General features: G+C 66.2%; 6 protein-coding genes across 6 annotated transcripts in view; 1 reads left to right on the forward strand and 5 right to left on the reverse strand.

Moving 5' to 3' along the window:
* The window catches only part of EMIHUDRAFT_106669 (hypothetical protein), a gene marked incomplete at both ends in the record, with an annotated part of 4,052 nt that extends 3,277 nt beyond the window's left edge, over positions 1 to 775 (reverse strand). Inside the window, one exon of the mRNA XM_005759371.1 lies at positions 92 to 775. Within this exon, the coding sequence (XP_005759428.1) occupies positions 92 to 775 (684 nt within the window). The remainder of the gene's footprint in view (positions 1 to 91) is intronic.
* An 866-nt stretch (positions 776 to 1,641) lies between these two features.
* Positions 1,642 to 3,740, reverse strand: EMIHUDRAFT_218752 (hypothetical protein; the record flags this gene model as incomplete). Its single annotated transcript, XM_005759372.1, has 3 exons — positions 1,642 to 1,665; positions 2,436 to 2,500; positions 2,606 to 3,740. 3 exons carry the CDS (start codon positions 3,738 to 3,740, stop codon positions 1,642 to 1,644), a joined length of 1,224 nt encoding a protein of 407 aa, XP_005759429.1.
* Positions 3,741 to 4,091: 351 nt separating this feature from the next.
* EMIHUDRAFT_106671 (hypothetical protein) lies at positions 4,092 to 5,490 on the reverse strand (the record flags this gene model as incomplete). Its single annotated transcript, XM_005759373.1, has 2 exons — positions 4,092 to 4,835; positions 5,359 to 5,490. The coding sequence occupies 2 exons, from the start codon at positions 5,488 to 5,490 to the stop codon at positions 4,092 to 4,094; spliced, it is 876 nt and encodes a 291-aa protein (XP_005759430.1).
* A 590-nt stretch (positions 5,491 to 6,080) lies between these two features.
* EMIHUDRAFT_453387 (hypothetical protein) lies at positions 6,081 to 7,744 on the reverse strand (the record flags this gene model as incomplete). Its single annotated transcript, XM_005759374.1, has 3 exons — positions 6,081 to 6,933; positions 7,004 to 7,536; positions 7,600 to 7,744. Coding segments are annotated over 3 exons (1,386 nt in total), but the record flags the coding sequence as incomplete, so codon positions are not given.
* A 6,952-nt stretch (positions 7,745 to 14,696) lies between these two features.
* Positions 14,697 to 14,963, forward strand: EMIHUDRAFT_59978 (hypothetical protein; the record flags this gene model as incomplete). Its single annotated transcript, XM_005759375.1, has 1 exon — positions 14,697 to 14,963. A coding segment is annotated over one exon (267 nt), but the record flags the coding sequence as incomplete, so codon positions are not given.
* Positions 14,964 to 21,946: 6,983 nt separating this feature from the next.
* EMIHUDRAFT_218760 (hypothetical protein) lies at positions 21,947 to 23,302 on the reverse strand (the record flags this gene model as incomplete). The annotated part of the gene is made up of 4 exons (XM_005759376.1): positions 21,947 to 22,099; positions 22,372 to 22,474; positions 22,929 to 22,968; positions 23,185 to 23,302. The coding sequence occupies 4 exons, from the start codon at positions 23,300 to 23,302 to the stop codon at positions 21,947 to 21,949; spliced, it is 414 nt and encodes a 137-aa protein (XP_005759433.1).
* Between the last annotated feature and the right edge of the window lie 879 nt (positions 23,303 to 24,181).

A 24,181-nucleotide genomic window follows, 5' to 3' on the forward strand; every position in this document is an offset into this window, starting at 1 on the left:
TCCCCCCCCCCCCTCCCCCCCTCAACGGTAGCCGAAAGCAGATCGAGCGCCGGCCCAGCGCCGCCCCGACGGCCACGGAAAGGGCGAGCACTGCGGCCGAGATGCCGTCCTCGACTCCGCCTGTGTCGCCCTCGCCCGCGTTGTCGCCCTCGCCCGAGTCGCCGCCCGCGTTTGCGGCGACGCTGTCGCAGAGCCGCGCCAGCGCCCGCTCCCTCTGCTCCGGCAGCGCCGCCGCGTGGCCCTCCCCCCGCAGCGCGCCGCTCACCTCGAGCAGCTTTCGCTTGATGGCGGCGGCCTTGCCATCGTCAAACTTCATCAGCACTCGCACGGGCACCAGGCCGGCCCCCGGCGGCGCACTCGACGCGCCAGCCGCCGCGGGCGGTGGCGCCGTCGGCGCAGGTGCGGGCGGCGGCAGAGCCGGCAGAGCCGGCGCCGCGGATTGCGCCGGCCGGTTGCTGCGGTGGCGCGCCAGGAAGGCCTCGAGCTTGGGGAGGTTGGCGCCGACGAGCTCAAAGACGCGCTCGGCGCCGCGGTAGACGTGGAACGTCGGCATCGCGCGCACGCCCGCAAAGTCGCGCACGTCCTCCGCAACGTCGACATCCACCTTGACGAAGAGCGCCACGTCCGAGAACGTCGCCGCCATCTGCTCAAAGTGGGGCGCGACGAGCTTGCACGGGCCACACCACTGGGCATAAAAGTCAACCACGACCACGCGGGGCAGCGACGAGGTGGCCACCTCGAGTAGCTCGCGCAGGGAGCGGATCTCTCGCGGCATAGGGCTCTTTTTGTTCGAGCCACTCGGTGGGTGGCTCCTTTCCCTCTCCCTCCCCCCTGAAGACACTGCACGGCGCGCGCAGGGTTCCAACTTTTCCGCGGTATGGGTTTTATTTTTTTGAGAGCGCCTTCGTTGTTAATAGTACAAACCCAATGGTCCCTTGCGAGCGGTCCGTCGTTGCAGTCGCACACACTCACACGCCACGCCGCACCGCGCGCCCACCCGCTGCCCCGCCCAGGCGGGAAAGAGATGAGGAGATGGGACAGCGAAGGAGGAGCACAAGCACGTATGGGAGGGTTCAGTAATGCGCCACGCTGCCCGGCGTCTCTCACTTTCCGGGACAGCCCCGCCCTTGTGAGGCAGGAGAGTGACGGCTACCCCGTACGCCCTGTTGCTTCTACCCCGACGCCGACCGCCCATCCGCCCCTCCTCGCTCCCGCCTCGAATGCTCCGGACCCCGACAAGCCGCCCGACGTTGGGCCTCTGCCCCGCACGCTCCCGCCCCTCTGCCCCTCACACACACCCAGGCCCGACATGCACATACAAGACAAACCCGGCGTCCTGCTCTCAAAAGAAAAGAAAAAAAACGGGAAGGAGGAGACCAGCGGGGGAGACTCCCCGCCTATGCAACACCCCAGAGAGGGGCTGCCATCGCCGTGGTGAGAAGTAATCGTTTGGGGGGGGGCGTTGGAATGCGGAGATCCTCTGTGGTGCCCCCCTTGGCACTTTACTCTCTGTCTCACACGAGACGCCGCGAGTCGGCTGGCTGTACGGCTTCTCATCGATATAGAAGGCAAATCCCGCCGTTGCAACTGCCATGTCGGGCAGGTCGGCGGCTGCAGCTCTCGCCTCGCTGGCGGCGCAGTCTAGTGCCGCGGCTCCCAACTCTCCTGCGGGCTTGGTATGTGTGTGTGTGCGGCTGTTGCGGCGGGCGGCTTGCTGCTCGCGGCGATGGCGAAAAACTCGTCTCGTAGCACACCAAGAGCTTATGCTCTGGCGAGATGTGAGGCGCATGCGCCCAGGTGCCAGGACCAGGAGGGGAGGGCGCATGCGTAACGACGCTGCTAGAGATGCCTTTCGGGGCCCGGGGGATGCGGTTGGGAGTGGGATCGGCAGTGGTGGTGAAGCGCGGGCGGAATGGGTGTGTGCGTGGGATGGAGCGGGACGCGGGCGGGAGAGGGCAGACACGGGTTGGAGAGCAGAGGCGTTTGCGGAACAGAGCGCGGGTCGAGGGACACGTTGGTGGTGTGCGAGGCGGCCGCGGCAAGGAGGGAACGGGAGAGGCCTCCTCTCGCGCCGAGCGGTGACACTGGTTGGCTTGCGGGAGTCGGGAGCCTCTCGGGCGGGGCCGGGGGACGTGTGCGCGCCGTGTGTGTAGCCCCACCCCCAGGATCCAGACGCGTGGGAAAGGAGGATTTGAGGTATGGCTCATGTATGGGAGTGCCGTCTACCTAGTCCACGTGTCTCCCTTCTTACCTCATACATATTGCCCCGCGCTTGGCAGCGCACGTACCGGGCTTAGCGAGCGACAGCGGACACACAGTGGATTGGATACAGTGGATCGAGCAAGCGAGTGATACAGCACATCAACTCAAAGGGCGGGCCCGATGGAGATCTCGCCCCCTTGGGCGCGTTTGGCCTTCGGCGCCCAACACGCCACCTTGTGTGCATAGAGGATGCTCACGAGGACGAGCGCGATGAGCGCCACGCCGCCTGCCGTAGCTCCTGCGACGATACCGACGGGCACGCCGTCGCCGGCCGGCGGCGGCGGCGAGGGTGAGCCAAGTGGTGGCGGTGCCCTGAGCGCGGTGACGGTGTCAGCTGCCGCACCCCAGAGGAAGGTGCTGAGGCAGCGCACGCTGCCGCCCATGATGGCGACAGCGCGCGCATCGACCCCGACGACTGCTAGTGGGCGGTCGGCGTGCTCGGCGACGAGAGCGAGGGCCTCAGAATCCGCCGGTGCGCCGAAGGTCGGGACGTAGATTGCATACCGCGTCCGCGCAAAGTTCACGTAGACGCCCTCGGCGCTCTCAAACCCGTCCTTCCAGACGTCGGACGAAGGGTAGTACGGGAAGGGCACAATGTTCACATCGTCGCCAAAGGCGGCAGCCAGGCGTGCCGCGAAGAGCGCGAAGGTGGAGGGGTCTGAGAAGTTTGACAGTGCGAGGGTCGAGGGGGCGAGCCAGTTGCAGATGCCGTCGACATGGCCGAGGCGCGGCGCGCTCGGCTCCTCGGGAACGATGGCGACGGTCACGTTGATCCCGCTGGCGTTTGTGGGGGAGAGGGCCTCGGCGAGCAGGCGCTCGAGGACGCTTTTGGCATGCTCCAGATCGGCGGAGGTGATGGCTGGCGCGCCCGCGTACGGATCGGCCGCGCCCATGGGGCGCGGCGGTAGGCCGTCAGCGCTGAGGCTCAGACGGCCAACCAGCCACGGGTTGTCGCGCAGCACTCGCTCGGTCACGACAGCGCGTAGGGTCGTCGGCTCCCAAACAATGCCTCCGCCGTCCAACACCAGAGAGTCAGCCCTCATCTCGCAAGCATCCTTGAGGCACGGGTACGGTCCATTCCCGGAGAGTAGCGAGACCTCGCCACGGGGCCAGATCTGCTCCACAAAGCGCCGAGCGCTGTGGTCAATCCAGCTGATTTCTTGCTGGTTTAGGTACATGGGGCGGTAGCCAAAGCGGACGAGTGTCGTATCGGAAAGCTGCGTCACGAAGAAGTCCCTGATCCAAATGTCGTCGAGAACACCAACGATCGCGTCATTCAGGCCGTACTCCTCGGAGAGGTCGCGCCGTGTGCGATTGTCAGCAACGACATAGAGTTGTTCGCCGGCGCCAGCGGCCGCCTCGAAGAATGTGTTCACGAAGCTGTATATTGCGCTGCGCTTGCTGTCGTAGTACCCGTAGTGGTGTGCTGGTGGGCTGAGCAGGATGAGCGCCTCACAGCAAGCGGTGAGGGCGAGCATGAGGCTCGCATACCTAGCTAGCGGTCAGGGCGAGCGTGAGGCTTATCCCCCTGGAAAAAATCTTTAAACGAATCCTCAGCTTTTACCGGGACCGGCTCTAGTGAACGTTTGACGTCTCCAGGAAGTAGTTGAAGGTCCACCACAGCCTCCAGCCTCCATAACAAAAGGCCACAACAACGCTCAACGGTCAGTTTGTTTGAAAACAAATAAATATACACCCGCACCCATTTCTTTCTTACAGCCGGGGCGGTGGGGGGACAGGGGGGTCGTCGAGAGGCGAGACTCGCACTCACAAGGTCTCACGTACGGTACATTAACGACCCCAACTTCTCGCGGCGAGGCGGCGTGGGCTCAGGCCCCCCGCATGACGGGCACGATCACCTTGGCGAGGAACTCGCGTCCGATGCCCGGGCAGCCCCACAGGTACTCGAGCGTCGCGATCTTGTGCTGGTGGGCCAGGGCGTCTCTCGGCGAGGCCGCGGCGCGAAACGGACTCGACGCGTGGGCGAGGTTGGCTCCGCCGGCGAGGGCGATGAGGACGGCGGCGATGAGGACGACGCACGACGCGACGATGACGGCGCCGCGCAACGACCAAGCCGCCGCCTCCGCCGGGGCGAAGGCGAGCGCCCGCTCAAAGGCGACGCGCTCACGCAGCATCGCGGCCACCTCTTTGTGGCTGAGGGCAGTGACGTCGACGCCGTCGACGCGCTGCAGCAGCATGCCCGGCCGCACGAGATGAGCCAGCGGCGACGCCGGCTGGATCGACGCAACGGACACGCCCGTAGCGCCGCTGGTTAGCGTCAGCCACAGAGGGCCGGGCGGGACGACGACAGAGCCATCGCGCTCGAACGTCGTCGGCGCCTCACGCCGAAAAAAGAGCTCCCGCTCAACTTCGGCGTGATCTTGGAGGAATTGCACGGCGCCGCTCGTGGAGCACTGCTGCTCCTGTGTTGCGCTGCCGAACAGCGACCACCCCACGGCGACCTTGCCTTCTGCGATGCTTCCACTCGCGACGGCAGCCACGGTCGCACCGTTGAACGTCAGGCCTATGTCGCCCGGTGGCAACTTGATCCGGACAAAGCCCTCGTCCTCCTCCTGCAGGTCGCGCAAGAAGGAGGTCGCTCAGAGGGCAAACCAGCAGGGCAACCCAACTCGACCAGAGGGGGTCCCGAACACCAGCGAAAAAGAAAAAGAAATCGCAGCGGGTCCTGTGCCCCTTTTCTTTTTTGAAATGAGGAGAGTGCGGGAGTGCGGAAATTTTGTGGTGGAAATTCTCTTTTTGAGTCCGCGAGCAAAGTACCCCCTTCCATGGTCCCTTTTTTCCTGCCATGTTTCGCATCGCCTTGACGCTCGCCGCGGCCGGGATAGCGAATGGGGTGCTCAGCCGCGGCGCCGCCGCCGCGCATGGGTCTCCTCGGTACCAGGACCATTTCCTGCGCATACACCCATCCGCACGGAATGGTGCGGCCGCCAAGGTGAGGCATGCCCGCAGAAGCGCCTCGAGGATTGGACGGGCATTGACTCCTTCCTCTCGCCCGCAATTGGCATCGTGGTCCTCCTGCTAGTGCACTTGCTGGCGCCGAAGCCGTCGCACAAGTGGTTTCAGCCCGTCTCGCACAAGGACGCGGTGGGCACGGACGAGGAGCCCGTCGGGGTGGAGATCCAGGAGCCCCGCGTGGCCCCAGATGCCTCCGCGGTGTGAGCGGCCACCGCTCCACAGGAAGCGGAAGGCTCTGCTATGCGTGTACATTTTGCAGGTGGGGCGTGCCGGCGATGCGATAGGCTCATGCAGCGATATGCTCCCTCCCAGGAGATATGAGTCTTCTCTGCTGTGTGCGGGCGACAGACTACTAGCATCGCGTTAGGGGGCCACAGCTGGAGCTAGCATGGCGTTACTTAGGGCCGAGCCCCTGGTCGAGCGGTGCTCCTTTGGGCGGCTCTCACTGTCCCTTCATTAGTGCGTTCGGCGGAGCTCCGGCCTCCGGTCGGTGCACGGTGGCCCCACTCTCTGTGATCTCTGTCTTTGTATACTCTGAACTCTCTTTTATTGTCCTCAATTATTGTCGCTACGGGGGGAGCTCCCGGCCGCGGATACTCTACTCCTGCGCTGCGCAAGCACGGGCGGGAGGGGCTTCTCCTGCGGAGTCGTGCGTGCGCAGGGCTCCTCTTTGCTTTCTTCTACTCCCTACTATCATCTCGGTTCCTGTCCTACTCTACCAGAGAAACTCTACGTCTCAGTATTTGGTGGCGGCGGGGGTGAGTGCCGCGAGGAACCACGAGGAACGTTCTGTAGACTAAAGCCGTACGTACGGCTTATTTACACTGCTGTGTTCTCGTTCTCTCTTCTCTGCATAGTACGCGAGTACTGACGTAGCAGGACTAACACTGTACATCTAGATCGATCTACATCTAGGGGCGAAACCAGCTAAGAGCTAAAACACAGTGGGGCGCGCCTTGTGTCAGCACATACTACAACAACAACAAATCATGCAGTTAAGGGACGAGGCCGCTCTGCCCTTGGAGGTGGAGGACCACCGTCTTCGCGTCGGCGGCGATCCGAGGGTAGCGCGCCGTCGTGAAGGGGAGGGCCTCCCAGTAATCCCAGCACCGCGCGCGGTCGCCGCTGGGGCCGTCGGCGAGCTCGCGGCCGGGGAAGCCCACCCGGTCGAACTCGGGCCACGCAGCGCCCGCGAGCCAGCCACGCAGCGCCGCCTCGAGCTCGGCGTCGAGGCCGGCGTGGTCGGCGGCGCTGGGGCGGATCCACAGCATGCACTCGGCGTCGAAGTCCCGCTTGGTCGGCGGGTTGATGTAGCAGCAGCCCCGCACCACGCCCTCGTCGGCGGGGTCGAGCACCGTGTACGCGAAGGCGAGGCGGAGCTCGAACTCGGCCTCGTGCCGGCGCAGGTCGAACAGGTCCTCCTCGCGCGTCATCCCGTAGAACGGCCACGCGTCGCGCCGCGCGAAGACGGACTGCAGCGGGCTCCCCTCCGGCGTCAGCCCGTCGAGCACAGCCTCGTAGTCGGGGTCGACGTGTGCCGCCCGCAACGGGCGCAGAAGCAGCCGCGCCGTGCGCAGCTCCGCCGGTGGCGCCGCCGCGAGCGGTGTGGCCGCGGCCGGCGCGACCTCCTCGTCCGGCCCCGCGAGTAGCTCGTGCAGCGGCGTGGCCAGCGTGGCGCCGGGAAGCGGCGACCACCTGTTCACAGCGAGAGGTGTGAAGAGACGCTGCTCACAGCCCCCCAGGCGAGCGAGGCGCCGCGCAGCACCCGTCCTTGCCGAGCAAGACGAGGCGCCGCCCCTCCTCCGGACCCGCCGCCGAGCTCTCCACGCGCCAGCCCGTCGACACGCGCCCCGCCGCGAAGCAGACGCTGCCGCCCGCGTCGCGGGTGTCGCGCGCGTACCCGAACCAGTCGCCGCAGACGACGAGGAGCTCGCCGTCGCCGCGCCGCGCCGCCAGCGAGGGCCCGCCGTCGAGCTTCGCCCACTCCTCGGTGTACTGCGCGGCGTCGGGCCAGGCGTGCTCGAGCCACACGCGTTCCTCGCCCTCCACCACTTCCATGGTACCTGCGTCCTCCGTCGGGAGAGGCCTGCCCGACTCGGCGGCCCGCCAGCCCTCGGCACCCGCGCTGCCGTCCAGGTTGAAGATGGCGTGCCAACGTATCACGCCGTCCTCCAGCGTGGACACCCCTGCAAACGCCTCCGCCGCCCGGTCGGTCACAGCGGCCGATACCTCGCTCGGATCGACCGCCTGTGCTGGCCAGGGCTGCCGTTTCTCGGCCACGCGGACATCGACAAAGGCCGAGGTGTGTATCGAGGCGGCGAGCCAGGACGCGAGTGCCGCATCACGCGTCGAGCTTCAGGCGCTGGCGGTGCTGACGTAGCGCACCACGACCGAGGCATCCCTGGCACCAGGAGTGCTGCTTTTGAGCCCCGGGCGGGCGATCCACCGCCGCTCCCACACGACGTCGGCAAGCTCGGCAGGCGTGCACGGCCACGAAGAGGACATTGAAGACAGGGCGAAGTAGAGCGCAGAGTATAACTGGGAGGCTGCGCGGCTCTTCGCGCGGCTCTTCGCACCTGGGCGCACCGCCTCGGCCTGCCCGTGCCGAGCGGCCCAGGTGAGCAGCGTGTCCTGCCTCTCGGTGTCGTGCCGCGCGTCGAGCTGGGCCGCGAGCGACGTGCCACGCGTCCGCCGCCCGGAGAGGAGGGCGTGCAGCGAGGCCAGGTCGCCCCAGGTCGGCGAGGCGGGTTGGCTTGCCGCGGCGGCCAGAAGAAGAACCAGGTTCGTTGTGAAGAGCTGGGGCGCGCCACCCAAGAGCCTAGGTAGGTGCGGATCGGCAAGAGCGCAATCGATCTTTTTGCCCTCTATCACCTTGGGTTGTAAGAACTTGAAACACACGACGCAGGGGCACAGCAAGCACGGATAGCCGTTGAGGAGAAAGGGCGTAAGGTGTATGCGCAGCCACGGCCGTGCCGCGGTGGGCGCGCCACCTCCCGCGAGCGCGGCGGGATCGGAATTGCGGCCGGAGGGAAGGGCGAGCCGCCGCCGCCGCCGCCATATACCATCAGCGACGACGACCGCGGCTCGCCCCAAACGCCAGGCGCTGGATCGGCAGTAGGGCTTGGGCGGCGCAGCGTAGGCCTCGAGCCACACGAGTCGCCGACAACCCCCCCTCATCGACGTGATGGCCGCACCCGCTGCCGGCCGATGCAAGCTGCCGCCTCCACCGCACCAGCGATACTGGCCGCGGCTCGCCGCCACGCGCCGGCTCGGAAGAGGGGCTATCGGCGGCGCAGCAGAGCGGCATGCGTCGTCATTCGAGCAGCACCAGGTCCCCTCTTCGACGTGACGGCCGCTCCCGGAGCCGGCCGGTGCGCGCCCGACCCACGCCCCCTCTCGCACCCCCCCCCGATCCCCCTGCGCGGCGCCCCCTCCACTGCGCGCCGGCTCGAGCGCCTATTGCCAAATCGCAACTTTTGAGCGCAGTGCGTGCGCCCCACACGTCACGCGAGCGCAGGAGAGTTTGCGGCAGAGCAGTACCGTGTACTAGCCGGAGGCATCGCGCCGAAAACCCCGCGCATTCCGCCCCAACAGAGGCTGCAGGAGGCAGATGGCCAATAGCGACGATCGTTACGAAATGTTGCGTTACCGGGAGCTCTCCAAGCTGTCTTGGGTGGTAACACGTCCGCGTTCTGCAATTAAGGGGAAACCCGGTACTCGGAGCCAACCCTCGGAGACGTGTTATGGCCCTGCGACCGCGCACCCCCCAGGGCTAGGGCTCTCTAGCCCGTAACCCGATGCCAATCATCCGCTGGGTGTGCTTCTTAGCCCCCCGGCCCTGGATGTGCGGTGAATGACTGCACTCCAAGTGCTCCAAGTGCGGAACGTTTAATTGTTCCCTCCGCCGGAAAGAAAGAACCCTCGCCGCATGCATTCGGCCCGCGGCCGGGAGAAGCACGACAAGGGACCAGCAGCGCGCGCCAGCCGCGCAGTGTTGAATATTTACCGGTATGGGAGTTTTTGGCTAATCAAACCCTAGGCCTGAACTAATCAAAAAGTGGTACGGGATACCAGTTGCCTCACGGAAATCAAAGCGAGTCGGAGTGCCTTCTTGGTGGCAAAATCGGCAAAATCGGCAAAATACCGGGTATTTTGCGGGTATACCTGGAAAAACCCGGGTATACCCGGGTAATACCCGCACTTTTGCATGGTTTCGCCCCCGGGACCACACCGACAGCCGCTACAACTAATGAAAACCCCGCATACCACTATCGCATACCACTATACCATACCACTCCAAAACTAATCAAAATATCACCAAATACCGGTCTCATACCGGTAAATATTCAACACTGCACGCCGCGGTGCGGTTTCGTTGCGTCTTCGTCCCCACAAGCAAGGGGTACACCATGGTGCATGGATCGATTCCTGCTTGTGGTTGTGCTTATGCCACAGGCGAGGTCTTTCAGAATGCCGCAGCACACAGCTGTAGGGAACAACGCCTCGGAGCATGGCCAGGGCCCAGGCCTGTGCATCCCACACTGCCACACCACTGCCCGCCCGCCGCTAGACCTTGCGAGGCGCCACGGCCCGTGCCGCAGCGGGGGGCGAGGGAGCCGTCCCGTGGGCCCCTCCCCCCCTACCAGCAACGAGGGGCTCATGCAGATAACACTTAATAACACACTGGCGGCGGCGCGGCGTGCACGCGAGACGCTCATCAGAGAGTGTGGGGGGGGTGACACAGTGCACCCACACACACATATCAGAGAGCGGTCAAGACAGCGGCACTGCACGCACCGCACACCGGGGCAGAAGGAGCACGGGAAAAGAAAACGGAAACACGCAAACAGGCAGTGCTGGCCTCTCGTGGGGGCTGGGGCTCTCGCGGCAGTACAGGCTGCAAGAGGGACCATCCCGCATCCGGGGGGAAGATCGTGCGGAGCGTGATGCAGACATCATCATGCTACAGGTCCGCGCGGGATAGAGCATGGAGCGGCGGCGACCGCTACGGCCATGGGCCGCGGGGGATGGGTCCATGTCTGTGTGGATGCGGGCGCCGCAGTCGCAGCCCGGGCGGAAGGGGGCGGCGGCGGCTAGGCGGGCCAGGAACGTGCCACGCCTTAGCGGAGCATGCCATGAAAGTTGCTCCAAGTGCCGACTCCGAGGGCACGAAACGCAGACTCGACGGACGAGTCGTCCGGCATGTCGAGCGAGAGCGACACCTCGGGATCGGGGTACGGGTCGGACGCCCCGACCAAAAGTGCAGCGGGGTCAGGCTCGGAAAAGGGGGCTTGCCCCTCGCGTCGTGCGTCCAGCACCACGCCGGCCCCGCCTCCTCCTCCCGTAGTCGCAGGAGGATTGCCGCGAGGGCCGGGGGGGGTCACAGGCGGCTCGCGCGAACGAGGCGTCGGCTTCGGGCTAGCGGGGCTCGGCGCTGAGCCGCCGCCGCTCTCCGACTTCTTGCCCTCGAGAGGAGGCGTCGCCGTCGAGGGATGCGGCGGTGGCGAAGCTGCTTGCCGATCCGTCCAGCCCCAAGCGGCGGGGTGGGTGCTGGCGTGTGTGTGCGACGCGCCCGTCCGCGAGCCGCCGCCGCCGCCGCTGCCGGGCTGGTCAGGTGCAAGAGCATCTTCCATGAGCGCCGCAACGCCGCCGACTGCTGCGTTCGGCCGGCGTGCCTTCTTTGGAGACGGCGTGTCGTGGCTCGCCTCGTTTTCCGACCTCATATCGACGTCATTAAGGTAACTCCAGACCAGTGCGATAGGTGGCTCGGGAGTCCACGTGCGCATCCCTTCTTGACTTTTCCTACTCTTCTTGGCGCCCTCAACAGTACCTTCTGGGCGTTTGGTCGGCCCTCCCACCGACGCACTCTCGAGCGCGCGCGCCCTGGCTCTCTCTCTCTGCGCCTCCTTTGTTCTACGGACTCGGGACCGGTGCTTTGACGCAGTATGATATACTTCGAGGTAGTATGAACTCAGAACGGCCCCCCGAGGCCGCCTCTTCGACGCCCACGGGTCCCGGGGGGTCGGAGGGGTTGCGAGAGGGCCTTGGCTATTTTTTGTTTGAATCCCGGAGGCCGTTTAAACATGTAACGTGCGTTCCACGTGCCCGTCCCCAGCAAGGACAACATGCTAGCCCAGCAGGCCGCTCCCACCGCCGCCCGCGGCGTAGGCAAGGCGGCAAAGGGTGGCAAGGGCGGCGGCAAGGGCGGTGGCAAGGGTTGTGGCCGTGTGGCGCACCAGACCCACTTTGCGCCGCCAACCTCAACGCCCGATACTCGGTTGAGCCGGCGGAGCGACGGCGGCAGAGTTGCGGCCGCCGGCGACCTCACACGGCGTCGAGCGCCGTAGAGACGGCCCCGAGAGCCGCCGCCAGGTGTGCCACGACCGCAGTCGCGAGGCTCGTGGCGATGGATGCGCCAGATCCGCTTGCGCCGCCGCCCTCAACGCCCGATACTCGGTCAGAGCCGGCGGAGCGACGGCGGCGGAGTTGCGGCCGCCGGCGACCTCACACGGCGTCGAGCGCCGTAGAGACGGCCCCGAGAGCCGCCGCCAGGTGTGCCACGACCGCGGTCGCGAGGCTCGTGGCGATGGATGCGCCAGATCCGCTTGCGCCGCCGCCCTCAACGCCCGATACTCGATCAGAGCCGGCGGAGCGACGGCGGCGGAGTTGCGGCCGCCGGCGACCTTCCCCTCGACCACGCCGCCGACCCGTCGACAAGCACGTGCGGACTGCCATCGAGAAGAAGGGGACGGAGGGCGGCGCATCCGGAGCCCGCGGGCGCAGCGGGCGCGGGTCCGGGCGCGGGCGGGCGCGCGCGGGAACCCCGCCAGCGGAGGCGACAATGCCTCTGGCGGCTCTGCAGGCGGCGCGCGGCGCGCCCCTCGCCGGTCTCCCGCACGCTCCTGAGGGCCGAGAGGGCCGAGAGGCGGGGTCGGTGACCCGGGGGCATGGGCGGTGCGGCCCGCGCCGCGCACGGGCGCGTGGTAGCCCGTGAGTGCCGAGATCGGGTCCATACTTCGACGTAGTATGGGCCCCCGGGGGCCCATCTACAGCAGCGGCGAAGTGAGCGTGTTTGTGGTGTTGGTGTGGCGTCTGAGCTTGGATCTGTGACTAAAGCCGGTTACCACTGATGGATCCCCACCCGAATAACACACAGTGAGCGCCCCAGCGCTTCACTACGCCCTCCGCGCGAAATCGCTAGTGGTGCTTTGTGGTAGTATATTATACTTTTGAGTAGTATGGGTACGGTGCCCGAGACCGTCTACTGGCCCGTCCCGCGACATGCAGTCATGCAGACGCACGCACACCGTACCACACGGGCGCCCCGCGGCGGGCGTGCACGCGGGCCGCCTCCACCAACCACCAATACGAGCGTCACTTTGTACCAACCCCCCCTAGTTCGTGGGGACCCCCCCGCCGGTCGGTGGTCTGCCCCCGAGGTGGACCGGACCCCCCCTCCGGTCGGTCGCTCTCTCGGCGGCGGGAGGTGTGACGACCGACCCCCCCCTCGGTCGGTGTCCTTGCCGTGAGCCCCCTCAAACGCTAGAGAGAGAACGCTCTTTCTCCCTCCTTCTCGCGAACCGCCACGGGCGCCTCGAAATCGCCGGTTTTCACTATAAAAACTAGTTACGCAGCCAAGCGCCAAGGAGTTTTGTTTGACTTCTTCGCCGAGGCCCGAGCAAGCAAGCCCGACCCCACACATCTATGTGGAGCATCTACGCAGTCGCAGGCCTGGTCCTGCTTGCCGTCGCTTTGTACAAGCTCTGGCCGCGCTCAAGCGGCTCGTCAACGGGTACACAAACAGTGTGTCGCCGGCGAAGCTAATTAATCGTATGGACGACGACGACCAGAGCGTGGACATGGACAAGCTCGTGTTCCGACCCAATCCTGAGCGTCTCGGTCTCGAGCTCAGCCACTCGGACGACGAGGAGTGATTAGACGGGGAGAGGGCGCTTGGTTTCTTATTGCGAGATACTAATTTATTCACAGCTGTGTTGTAACGGCGGCATGATACGTTATTTGGCGCCGCCACGATCGAGTCAGGACATCCACTTCGCCTACTGCCTCATGGCGGACGCGCAGAGCTCATGAACGCGGACGCTGGGTGTCTCGGCGTGCACGATGCGGGTGGCTCGCTCGATTTTGGCGCACGCGACAGCCTCGCAGGTGCGCTCGAGCGCTCCATGGATGCCTTCGCCCAGTGGGAGATTGAGGTGTGCTCTCTGGCGGTCCTCATGTCGAAGAAGGGCTTTCGTGTGGTGGACGAGTCACGCCGGACCTTGGAACTGCTGCCGCCGGAGCGGTATGGCGCGCTCTCCTACTGGGCCAAGTGGGCGTGCGGCAGCAGACGGCGCGTTCGCCGCGCTGCACGGCGCGACGGTCGAGCTGCTCGTGCGCAAGGGGGTGCTCTCTCGCGACGAGCTGCGACTGCAGGTCGAGGCGCTCGACGCGATGGCGTACGGGCAGACGATGGAGGGGGCCACACTCGTCGCCAAGGCGTGGCTGGCTAACCATAACCATAACCATAACCCTAACCCTGACCCTAGCCCTAACCCTAATCCGAGGGGGCCACTCGTCGGCAAGGCGTGGCTAACCCTAACCCCAACCCTAATCCTAACCCTAACCCTAACCCTGACCCTAGCCCTAACCCTAATCCGAGGGGGCCACACTCGTCGCCAAGGCGTGGCTAACCCTAACCCCAACCCTAATCCTAACCCTAACCCTAACCCTGACCCTAACCCTAACCCTAATCCGAGGGGGGCCACACTCGTCGCCAAGGCGTGGCTAACCCTGACCCCAACCCTAATCCTAACCCTAACCCTAACCCTGACCCTAACCCTAACCCTAATCCGAGGGGGCCACACTCGTCGGCAAGGCGTGGCTAACCCTAACCCCAACCCTAATCCTAACCCTAACCCTAACCCTGACCCTAACCCTAACCCTAATCCGAGGGGGGCCACACTCGTCGCCAAGGCGTGGCTAACCCTGACCCCAACCCTAATCCTAACCCTAACCCTAACCCTGACCCTAACCCTAACCCTAATCCGAGGGGGCCACTCGTCGGCAAGGCGTGGCTCGACCCAGCCTTCAAGGAGCTCCTGCTGGCCGACCCAGCCCAGGTGTGAGAGGTCACGGAAGACCTTCACAGTAGCGACGGCTGCGCAGTCGTCGGCCTTCAACACCAGGCGCTCGTGCAGGCCGGGCTGCAGGGCGTCGTCGACGCGCGCGGCGGCATCGGCTCGACGCGAGCGGGCACAGGCGACCTCGAATACATGGGCACCCGCTTGCGCGGCGCGCCGGCGCAGGCCGTGGCGCCGATAGGAGACACGACACTCGTCGTGGTGGAGAACACGCCGACGGTGCACAGCCTCGTCGACTCGCACCTGCTCGAGGTGTGAACAGGAGGTGTGAATAGGAGCTGTGAATAGGTGCACAACCTCGTCGTGTGCACGCTCTGCTCGTGCTACCCGCGCGCGCTGCTCGGCCTGCCGCCGCGCTACTACACGTCGCGCGCCTACCGCAGCCGCGGCGTGAGCGAGCCGCGCGCCGTCCTCGCAGAGTTTGGCTGCGCACTCCCACCCACCAACACCACCGTCCGAGTGCACGACTCGACCGCCGACACTCGCTTCCTCGTGCTGCCGCAGCGCCCCGCTGGAACTGCCGGCTGGGATGAGGCGGCGCTCCGATGGCTCGCCACGCGCGACTGTCTCGTCGGCGTCGCTCTGCCCCGTGTGTGTGTGCCGCCGCCGCCGCCGCCGCCGTCCTCGCCCGCCAAAATGCTCGAGGCCGGCCGTGCGTCCGCCGTGGCCGAGTACGGATCGATGGCGCCGAGAGCTCTCGACGCCGCTTACGACAACGGCGCCGCGTGCCGACCGATGCTCGGCGCGTGGGTGGCGCGCAACTTGCCGCTCTCCCACGCGGAGCGCGCTGCCGCCCCACCCGAGCTCCTCGACCTCCAGTACGGCGCTGGCACGCACGAGCGCTTCGACTTTCTGCCCGCGAGCACGCCGGCGGGGGGCGCGGCGGCGGCGTCGAACGCGGACGCGCCGACGTTGCTGTACATCCATGGCGGATATTGGCACATGAACAGCCCCAAGGAGAACAACTGCTTCATCGCGTCGGCGCTTCGGCGCCGCGGCGCCAACGTGGCGATCCTCGAGTACGGCGGGCTCCCCACTCCGGAGCCGCAGCCCGTCTGCGAGCAGTGCTTGCAGGTGCTGACGGCCGTCGAGTTCCTAGCGGCGGCCCTGGCTGCTGGACGGCTGCCGGGCGACCCGGCGAAGCTCGTCGTCGCCGGCCACTCCGCGGGTGGGCAGCTCGCGGGCGTGTGCGCGCTGCACCCGCGCACGCGCGCCAAGCTCGCCGGCGCCCTCTGCATTTCGATGATCGCTGACCTCGAGCCGCTGCGCCTGCACTCGTACTTCAACCTGAGCTTGCCCGCCGCCAGACGACGGCTCATCGCGCCCGACGACGTCCTCGCGTGGTCGCCCCTCGCCCTGATCCCGCCCGCAGAGGCAGGGGTGGCGCTGCCGCCGATCGTCGCCGCCGTTGGGGGCGACGAATTGCCCGAGCTGCGCCACCAGACGCGCGACTTCCACGCCGCGTGCACCGCACAGGGCCACGCGGTCACGCACGTCGAGGTGGCGGGGGCGTCGCACTTCGATGTGCTCGACGGGCTCGCAAGCGGAGGCGACGCGGCGCTTTTTGCCCAGGCGTGCCGGTTGCTCTGCGTGTGAGGTCTGTGCCTGTGAAGCCTGTGATCTGTGCCTGTGTGTGTTTCATAGCGACGTGCCTGTGATTTTGTTTTTATTGGCAGAGCCGATCAGCTGCACCACCACAGGCCGACCACAGTGGCAAAGATCAGCTCCAGGCCCCCGGGCGGAGGGCACCCCAAGGAGAAGCCGAATCCTCGCGTCGATAAAGGGGCACTTTTTCGGTGCTGGTAGCCCCCCCAAAACAGGCGCGCGCAGCGCGCCCAGGGGCGCCGCAGGCGCCCCAAGCGGCGCGGAGCGCCGCCGCAGGCGGCGGACAGCAGGTGCGCGAAATTAAACGCCATTTTCGGCTCCGCGGTTTTGCCACTAACATTGAAATCCGGTACAAAACGACTTAGCCGAAACAACAGACAGACAGACAGAGAGCACACACGTTCGAGACGGGGGTGCGCCGACCACCGTCGCGGACCCAGTAGAGCTAGATGGTCCCACATGATGCGCCCTTAGCCTCTGAGCTCGTCCTAGACGTTTTAGGGAAGCGTGGGCAGACCAGAACGCGGCCACGGCGACGCTCCGAGGCTATCAGCAGCGCTGGCGGCGATCGTGGCGACGGCGCCTCGCCGCTGCAGCGGCACAGAATCGAGGAAGTGGCGTTGGTGGCAGCATCAATGAGATATGAAGGCGGCCGTAATGCTGGTGGCGCCTTCGAGGGCGGCGGGGAGGGCGGTAGCAGCGACGGCGGTCGAGTCATGTGGCAGGGGTGGCAAGATGCAGCAGGGAGGCTTGAGTTAGCGACGCGGGGCGGTGGCGTGCCAGCAGGTAAGCGGCGGCGGCGGAGAGCAGGTGCGCGAAATAAAGGCCAATCTTGAGATATCCATTTTGCACCACCTTTGGATTTCTGGTACAAATTGACTTGTGGATCTTGAAGGCACGCGCAAGAGCGCACCAGGCAAGTTGACTCAACCTCGGATCTCGCTGCCGCTAAGCGTGGCGTCGATTATCAAACGAGCGGTGACAGTAGCGGTGGCAGCGGCGGCAGCGTCGACAGGAGCACCTACTGCAGTGTCAAATGTGAGCTGGGAGGCGGGAGGCAGATGCAATAGGAGCGGGAGAGTGAGATCGTCAGCCAGCAAGGCAGACCTTTACGGCGCGGCTGCGGGCGCGTTTGCAGTGACATGCGATCCATGTGGCAGCAAAGGCACGGCGGGAGTAGCGCGTATGCAGGCTGGTGAGCGAGGGTGGCGCGTCGCGAGTGGCGGTGCAGCCAGTCGGTGGCGGGTGCTGGCGACCGGCAGAGAGATGCAGACGGCGCGAGAGATGACCCTGCGGAGAGGCGAGGTGACGGGCGATCCGCGACGGTGGGAGAGGGCTGAGCATCGCCATGTCTCGCTCCGGCACCATCTTGCCGAAGCGCAGGCCCGGGAAGGCGGTGTTTTTGATGTAGCGGAGCCGCGCCGTGTCGTGCTTGTTGTACCGCCCTTGGCGGCCGGCGTAGCGCTGGTGCACACCGTGCAAGATCGACTGCAGCTCGAGCTGGTGGCTGACGATGTCCTCGCCGCTCTGCAGCGCCGGCGACAGGCACATGGCGCCAGCAGAGGAGATCTGCGAACAGGGCGAGTCGACGCTGGCAGGTCAAGCAGCGCAAGGCGCGCGATACACAGCGTCGACTCGCTACCAGCAACGAATGGGTACCCTCCCCGATAAAGGGGAATCCAAGGGGGGAACAGGCCAAGCCTTCTTGGCTTCCGCGAGCCCCTCCAACCAAATGGTCCCGGCGGTCGGCGGTTGGTCGGCGGGAGATCTCTGGCCGCTCGCCGGCGGACAACGCGGCGGTTGCCGGGTGGAGCACGGCGCGTATGGTTCGGTTGACACAATTTTGGGCGTGAGCGAGGCCGAGTGCCAGGCCCTGTGCCGCGATAGTCGAGATTGCCTCGCAACCGACTACCACTTCACTGGCGGGCCCGAAAACAGCTGCGATCTCCACAAGAAGCCGGTGCTGCACGTCCTCCCGATGGGCGAGCACGCGTGCCGCATCAAGCCCGCCCCGGGGCAGAGCGGCTTTCGCGGAGAGACATTAGCCTTCAACGGGGAGGTGACTCACCTGCCGGCGCCTCCCCTCCCTCGGCCGCCTCCGCCACCGTCGCCGCCATCGCCGCCGCCATCACCGCCGTCGCCGCCACCACCGCCACTGCCGCCGCCGCTGCCTCCCTCGCCACCATCGCCGCCACCACCGCTGTCGCCGCCACCACCGCCAACTCCACCGCCACCGGACAGCCCGCCACCGCAGTCCCCGCCACCGCCACCACCGCCGCCTCCCTCGCCACCACTGCCGCCGGACAGCCCGCCACCGCAGTCCCCGCCACCGCCACCACCGCCGCCTCCCTCGCCACCACTGCCGCCGCCGCCCTTCCCGCCGCGACCCCCGCCGTCGCCACCGCAGTCCCCGCCACCGCCGCCTCCCTCGCCACCACTGCCGCCGCCGCCCTTCCCGCCGCGACCCCCGCCGTCGCCTCCGCCGCCACCGCCACCGCCGTTGCCACCGCCACCACCATCGCCATCTCCGTCCCCGCCACCTCCGTCCCCGCCACCTCCGTCCCCGCCACCTCCGTCTACACCGCCGCCGGCGCCGCCGCCCCCTCCGCCAGGCGCACTTGAAGCCACTGGCGTTCTGCTGGGTGCCGCCGCCTACTCCATGAAGGTCTCGATGATTGGGGCGGCGCTGGTGGTGGTGTGGGCGTGGGTGGCCGAGAGATGCATCCGTGATCGGCCGCGGCGCCGGCTCGCGTCGCAATGGACGCAGATGGCGGAGCGGAGCATCGACGAGCGGCGCACCTTGCGAAGGAGCCTAGACTCGATTAGACTCGATATTAGTCGGCTGCGATAGCATCTCGCGCTGCACCCGCGGCGAGTGTGGGTGAGGAGAAGGGTACGTCCTGCATGTCGGTACCCAGCCGCCCGAGGGAGGAACGGGATGGCTCAAAACAGTTAGGAACAAACACGTCTAGAAAAGGAGCGTTCGAATTCTTTTGCGCGCTAAAATTCTTTTTGTCCCTATGTCCGACGCCAGGGCGGAAGACGTCAGTCCTGGCGCCACGACGGCCAGGACGATCAACAAGTCATTTTCGATTTTGGAACTCGGCCGTCGTCAAGAGCACAAGAGGCAGGTCGCCGCCTTTGACCGTGAATGTGAGTGCACTCGCGCTCTCACAACACGCCGACTACGCCCAGTGGCTGGACGGGCTCGGCGTCATGAGACCTCGGTCCAGCTCTCCATCGGTTCCCGAGCCAGATCCGACGAGGCGGGCGGCTGGAACCGTGGACGGATAAAGCCGTACAAGCAAGGAACGCTCATCCGCGCCCGGCCCCCCTCCACCGCTTTTCGTCCGCGCGAGCGCGGCTTGCGGCTCTTGCCAAACACCCCCCGCTTCCGAGCTCTACGGTAGCAAAGATGCAGGCCAGCAGGCGATTTATCCGCGGAAATTGTCAGGATCATGGGCGACATCGGTCAAGTGATGGGGGAAGTCAAATCCTGGCTCACGAGCTCCTTGTACCTTGAGCTTCTCCAAACGATCGTTAAGGGGACGCGGCTAGTCGGGGGAGGTGTTCAGTGCTACAGGAGCGCCCGCACGTTAGGATTGCGAGTGCTGTCGCTCGGAGGCATTTCGCTAGAGTCGAGAGCAAAGGAGTAGGAGAGCGCCCACCACTTCTCCGGAGAAGTAGAGCCGTAGGTAGGTCCTTCACAGCGCGAGTGAATTTCTTTTAGTTTGTTGTTGCGTACGCAGCTTCGCTGTATATATCGCCGCCGCCAACGGCTGCGGCGAACGTCTCTTCACCACACTTCTACTGCTGTGAACAGGTTCGGCGTCGTTCGTTGTCGGCGGGGAGCCTTCTGCAAACAGCGTCTCTTCGCAGCTCTTCCCGCTTTTCCTTGCGTGTGTGAGTGCCAGTAGTGGCACGCCAGCGGTTACTTTATTAGTGCCCGGCCGTGTTTCTTCTTCGGCATTTCTCCTGTCCTCCGAGGACATCTTGTGGAGCAGACCCGGCAGTTGTCTGGCCGCCGATCATGGTTTCGCTCGCCCTCCTTTTGCACGTCGGCCTCACTAGCCTCGTTTCCGCGCTCGAGCTCGGGCCTCCAGCCCTCATCAGCCGGAGGCGCTTGGCCGCAGCCGCCCTGACTCTGGCCACGGCAACACGCAGCACCAGCTGCTGCCGAAGAAGGTCGAGGGCTTGGCTGGCCAACGCGTCGTCGCTGTCTCGGCTGGGATCGCTCACAGCCTCGCCATCACTGCTGACGGCAGCGTCTGGAGCTAGGGCTGGGGAGGGCATGGCCGGTTGGGCCACGGCGACGAGAAGACCCAGCTGCTGCCGAACGAAGAAGATCGAGGCCTTTGCTGGCCAGCGCGGCATCGCTGTGTCGGCTGGAGATGTGCACAGAAAGAAACCGACAACCCAAGGGAGGGATGGGAGGACGGTACGCCGCCACCATACAGGGATTTTAGGGGAGAAGTGTGGTGTTAGCCGTCGCCCACCCTCGGGCGTCTACCACTTCCTATCTCTCTCCGCAGTTTCTCACCCATTCTCGCAGCGACCTTCATGCCACCTCGCGTTCTTCCCACTCTCGTCGTTCTCTCTCCTGCTGTCTCTTCCCCTGACTCATCGCTCTCCTCGGCCTGGAACTCAAGACCCATGCCTGGCTGTCGCGCGCGGACGTGGAGGTTATGAGGAGGAGGAGCCCGGTGGATAAGCTAGACATGGGAGTGAGGGGAGTGCCCGACACCGGTGGGGGAGTGAATGGGGAGGCAGAGCACCTGGGCATCCACTGGCACGGCGCCGCCCGTGCACCCGAGCAGCGCGAGGGCCAAGAGCGCCAAGAATCGAGCCAGCATGAGCGTCATTGCTGCCATCGATCGCTAATGCCTACTCAGTAATGAGGCTCACGTAGTGTCAGCATCGGCCGCGTGAGCAGGGCGGGAAGGCGCTCGCGCCGCCGCTCGCGCGGATCCAGAAAACGAGCGGGCGGTTGAAGCTGCAACTGCGCTGAAGAAGCTGTCGTTGGCACACGCCGGCGGGCGCTTTGGTGGCGACACTTTTGAGAGGACCCCGCTTCGAGGGGAGAGAGACATGCAAAGAAAGAAAGAAAACAGACAACCCAAGGGAGGGATGGGAGGACGGTACGCCGCCACCACACAGGGATTTTAGGGGAGAAGTGTGGTGTTAGCCGTCGCCCACCCTCGGGCGTCTACCACTTCCTATCTCTCTCCGCAGTTTCTCACCAATTCTCGCAGCGACCTTCATGCCACCTCGCGTTCTTCCCACTCTCGTCGTTCTCTCTCCTGCTGTCTCTTCCCCTGACTCATCGCTCTCCTCGGCCTCGTTCTGAGACGCCGCTGTCGTCTGCCGATCTCTTGCTCTCGCTGCTTCTCTCGCCTTTCTGCGTAACTCCGCTCTCCTCTCCGCGTATTTTGGCGAACCTGTGTGCTGTGCGAAAGTCCAGTGTTGAATTCTTTTCTTTGCGAGCCAGTCCCGTGCCCAGTGTAAAAGAAAGAAAGAAAACAGACAACCCAAAGGGAGGGATGGGAGAACGGCACGCCGCCACCACACAGGGATTTTAAGGAGAGGGGTGTGGTGCGCTAGCCGTCGCCCACCCTTGGGCGTCCGCCTCTTCCTATCTCTCTTCGCAGTCTCTCTCCGATTCTCGCTGCAACCTTCGTGCCACCTCGCGGTCTCCCCCTTCTCGTCGTGCTCTCCCTTGTCGCATCTTCCTCTGTCGCGTCGCTCTCCTCTGCCTCGTTCTGCGACGCCGCCGCCGCCTGCCGTTCCCTTGTTCTCTCGGCTTCTTTCGCCTTTCGCGCAGCTCCGCCCTCCTTCCTTGCTGCAAATCCTGAGTCTATCGAGCTCTCCTCAGTGTAAAAGAAAGAAAGAATTTTACAACAAAACTCTCTCACACGACACCGGGTACGGCACTGGCACTACAAAGGACACAGCAGACGGCCCCCTCAGAGGCCGTCGTCATCGAACAAGTCGATCTCTGCACGATTTAGCCCTCCCGAGCCGTAATCCTCCCCAAAGGGAGCCAGCTCCGCGCGCTCCTCGCGCTCCTCCTTGGCGCGCCCCTTCGCCGCCCGCCGGCGGCGGTGGTTCGCGTCCGCCTCAAAGAAAGAAAGAAAACAGACAACCCAAGGGAGGGATGGGATCTCCTCAGTAAAGAAAGAAAGAAAACAGACAACCCAAGGGAGGGATGGGAGAACGGCACGCCGCCACCACACAGGGATTTTAAGGAGAGGAGTGTGATGCGCTAGCCGTCGCCCACCCTGGGGAGTCTGCCTCTTCGTATCTCTTTTCGCAGTCTCTCGCCGCTTCTCGCTGCAACCTTCATGCCACCTCGCGGCCGTCCCACTCTCATCGTTCTCTCCCTTGTCACTTCCTCCTCTGTCGCGTCGTTCTCTTCTGCCTCGTCCTGCGGCGCCGCCGCCTGCCGGTCCCTTGTTCTCGCGGCTTCTTTCGCCTTTCGGCGCAACTCCGTCCTCCTCGCGGCGTATCCTGGCCCCTCAAGTCTATCGAGCTCCTCAGTAAAAAAGAAAGAAAGAAAAACACACAACCCAAGGGAGGGATCCTCAGTGTTGTGCGAGGGGGCTGTGCCGTTGGCCCGCCGCAAGCCTCGCCGGCGGGTTGGACTCGCGCAGCAAGGCATACAAGCACAGCCACCGCACGGCGCAGCTCTCGCCCTCTGGCTGCGCCGGCGGCTCGTAGCCGGCCTCTTGCAGGCGCAAGCGGATGCCCTCCACCGCAAGCGAGGCGTGGAAGAGCAGCGAGACGGCCGCGACGCGAGCGATGTCGGCGGGGTCGCAGCGAGAGAAGACGCGCACGATGAGGTCCGTGGGGAGGTCGAGGAGGCGGGTCGGCGGCAGCGTGGCTGGCGAGGGCGAGGCGGTGGCGGCGGCGGCGAGGCGGCGCGAGCGGCGGCGCGGCGGGGTGGACATCGCGAGAAAAGAAAAAGGAAACGCCGCCGCGCACGTGCCTGACGCCGCCCGCCGCCGCGTCAGATTCTCGCGACGCGCGTCTCGAGCCCAGTCGCAGAGCCGCGCCGCGCCAGCAGCAGCATCTGCACCAGCAGCAGCACCATTACCACCACCAGCAGCAACAGAGAGAGGCAGTGCAGGCGCAGAAGCGCTCGCAGAGCGGCGCGCAGCGCCGCGCACGCCACGCTGCGGACCGTCGGACGAGCGCAGCGTACGTCGGCGGCGAGCCGCGTCGCCAGCCGTCTCGCGAGAGAGCGGCGCCGCCGCGTGCGCGCAGCAGCCGCCGCGGCAGAGGCGAGCCGCGGCGACGGCCGCACAACTGATAACTGCCATTGGCGGTTTCGTGATACACACACACACACACCCCACACACACTCAGCCAGCGGCACAACACCACAACCCTCTGGGTGGGATGGCGCTTGTACCCCCTCGACTCAGAGACGCGTTCATGCCCTCGAGCGGCGGCGTAAGCCAAGCTTCACCACTCCCGCCTTTTGGCTCACGCCTACGCGCGACGCCGCTGCCTCCGCCCTCGCCGCCGCCCTTCCCGCCAGGCAAGGCTCCCCGCCCGCCGCCCTCTCCGCCGCCGCCGCCGCCGCGCCCGCCCACTCCGCCTCCTCGCCCTCCGAGTCCGCCTCCCAGCCCTCCACTGCCGTGCAGCGTGGTGCCGCGGGCGAGGTGCGGCGGCGTCCTCGCCTGCTACAAGGACGAGGCATGCTACACGCCGTGGAGAGACGCGCATAACGGCCTGGGATGCAACGCCGGGTCAGTCCATCCCGCCTGCCGCTACTGCGGCGGCAGAGATGTGCCACCGTGCCCAGAAGAGCCACCGCCCTCGGCGCCGCCGCCGCCGCTGCTGCCGCCGCCTCCTCTTCCGCCGCCGCCGCCGCCGCCCTCGCCGCCCTCGCCCTCACCGCCCCCACCGTCACCGCCACCCGCGCGCCCGCCGCCGCCCTCGCCGCCGCCACCTTCACCGCCGCCCCCGTCACCGCCCCCCTCTCCGCCCCCGTCGTCGCCACCGCCGTCTCCACCGCCGCCCTCGCCGCCCCCCTCGCCGCCCCCGCCGCCCCCGTCGCCGCCCTCGCCGCCCCCGTCGCCGCCACCGCCGCCGCCGCCGCCGCCGCCGCCGCCGCCGCCGCCGCCGCCGCCGCCCCCGCCGCCGGCGCCGCCGCCGCCGGCGCGGGCGCCGCCGCCGGGGCCGCCGCCGCCGCC

This window comes from Emiliania huxleyi (genome assembly GCF_000372725.1).
Source record: "Emiliania huxleyi CCMP1516 unplaced genomic scaffold EMIHUscaffold_80, whole genome shotgun sequence".
In the NCBI taxonomy this organism is placed as follows: Eukaryota; Haptophyta; order Isochrysidales; family Noelaerhabdaceae; genus Emiliania; species Emiliania huxleyi.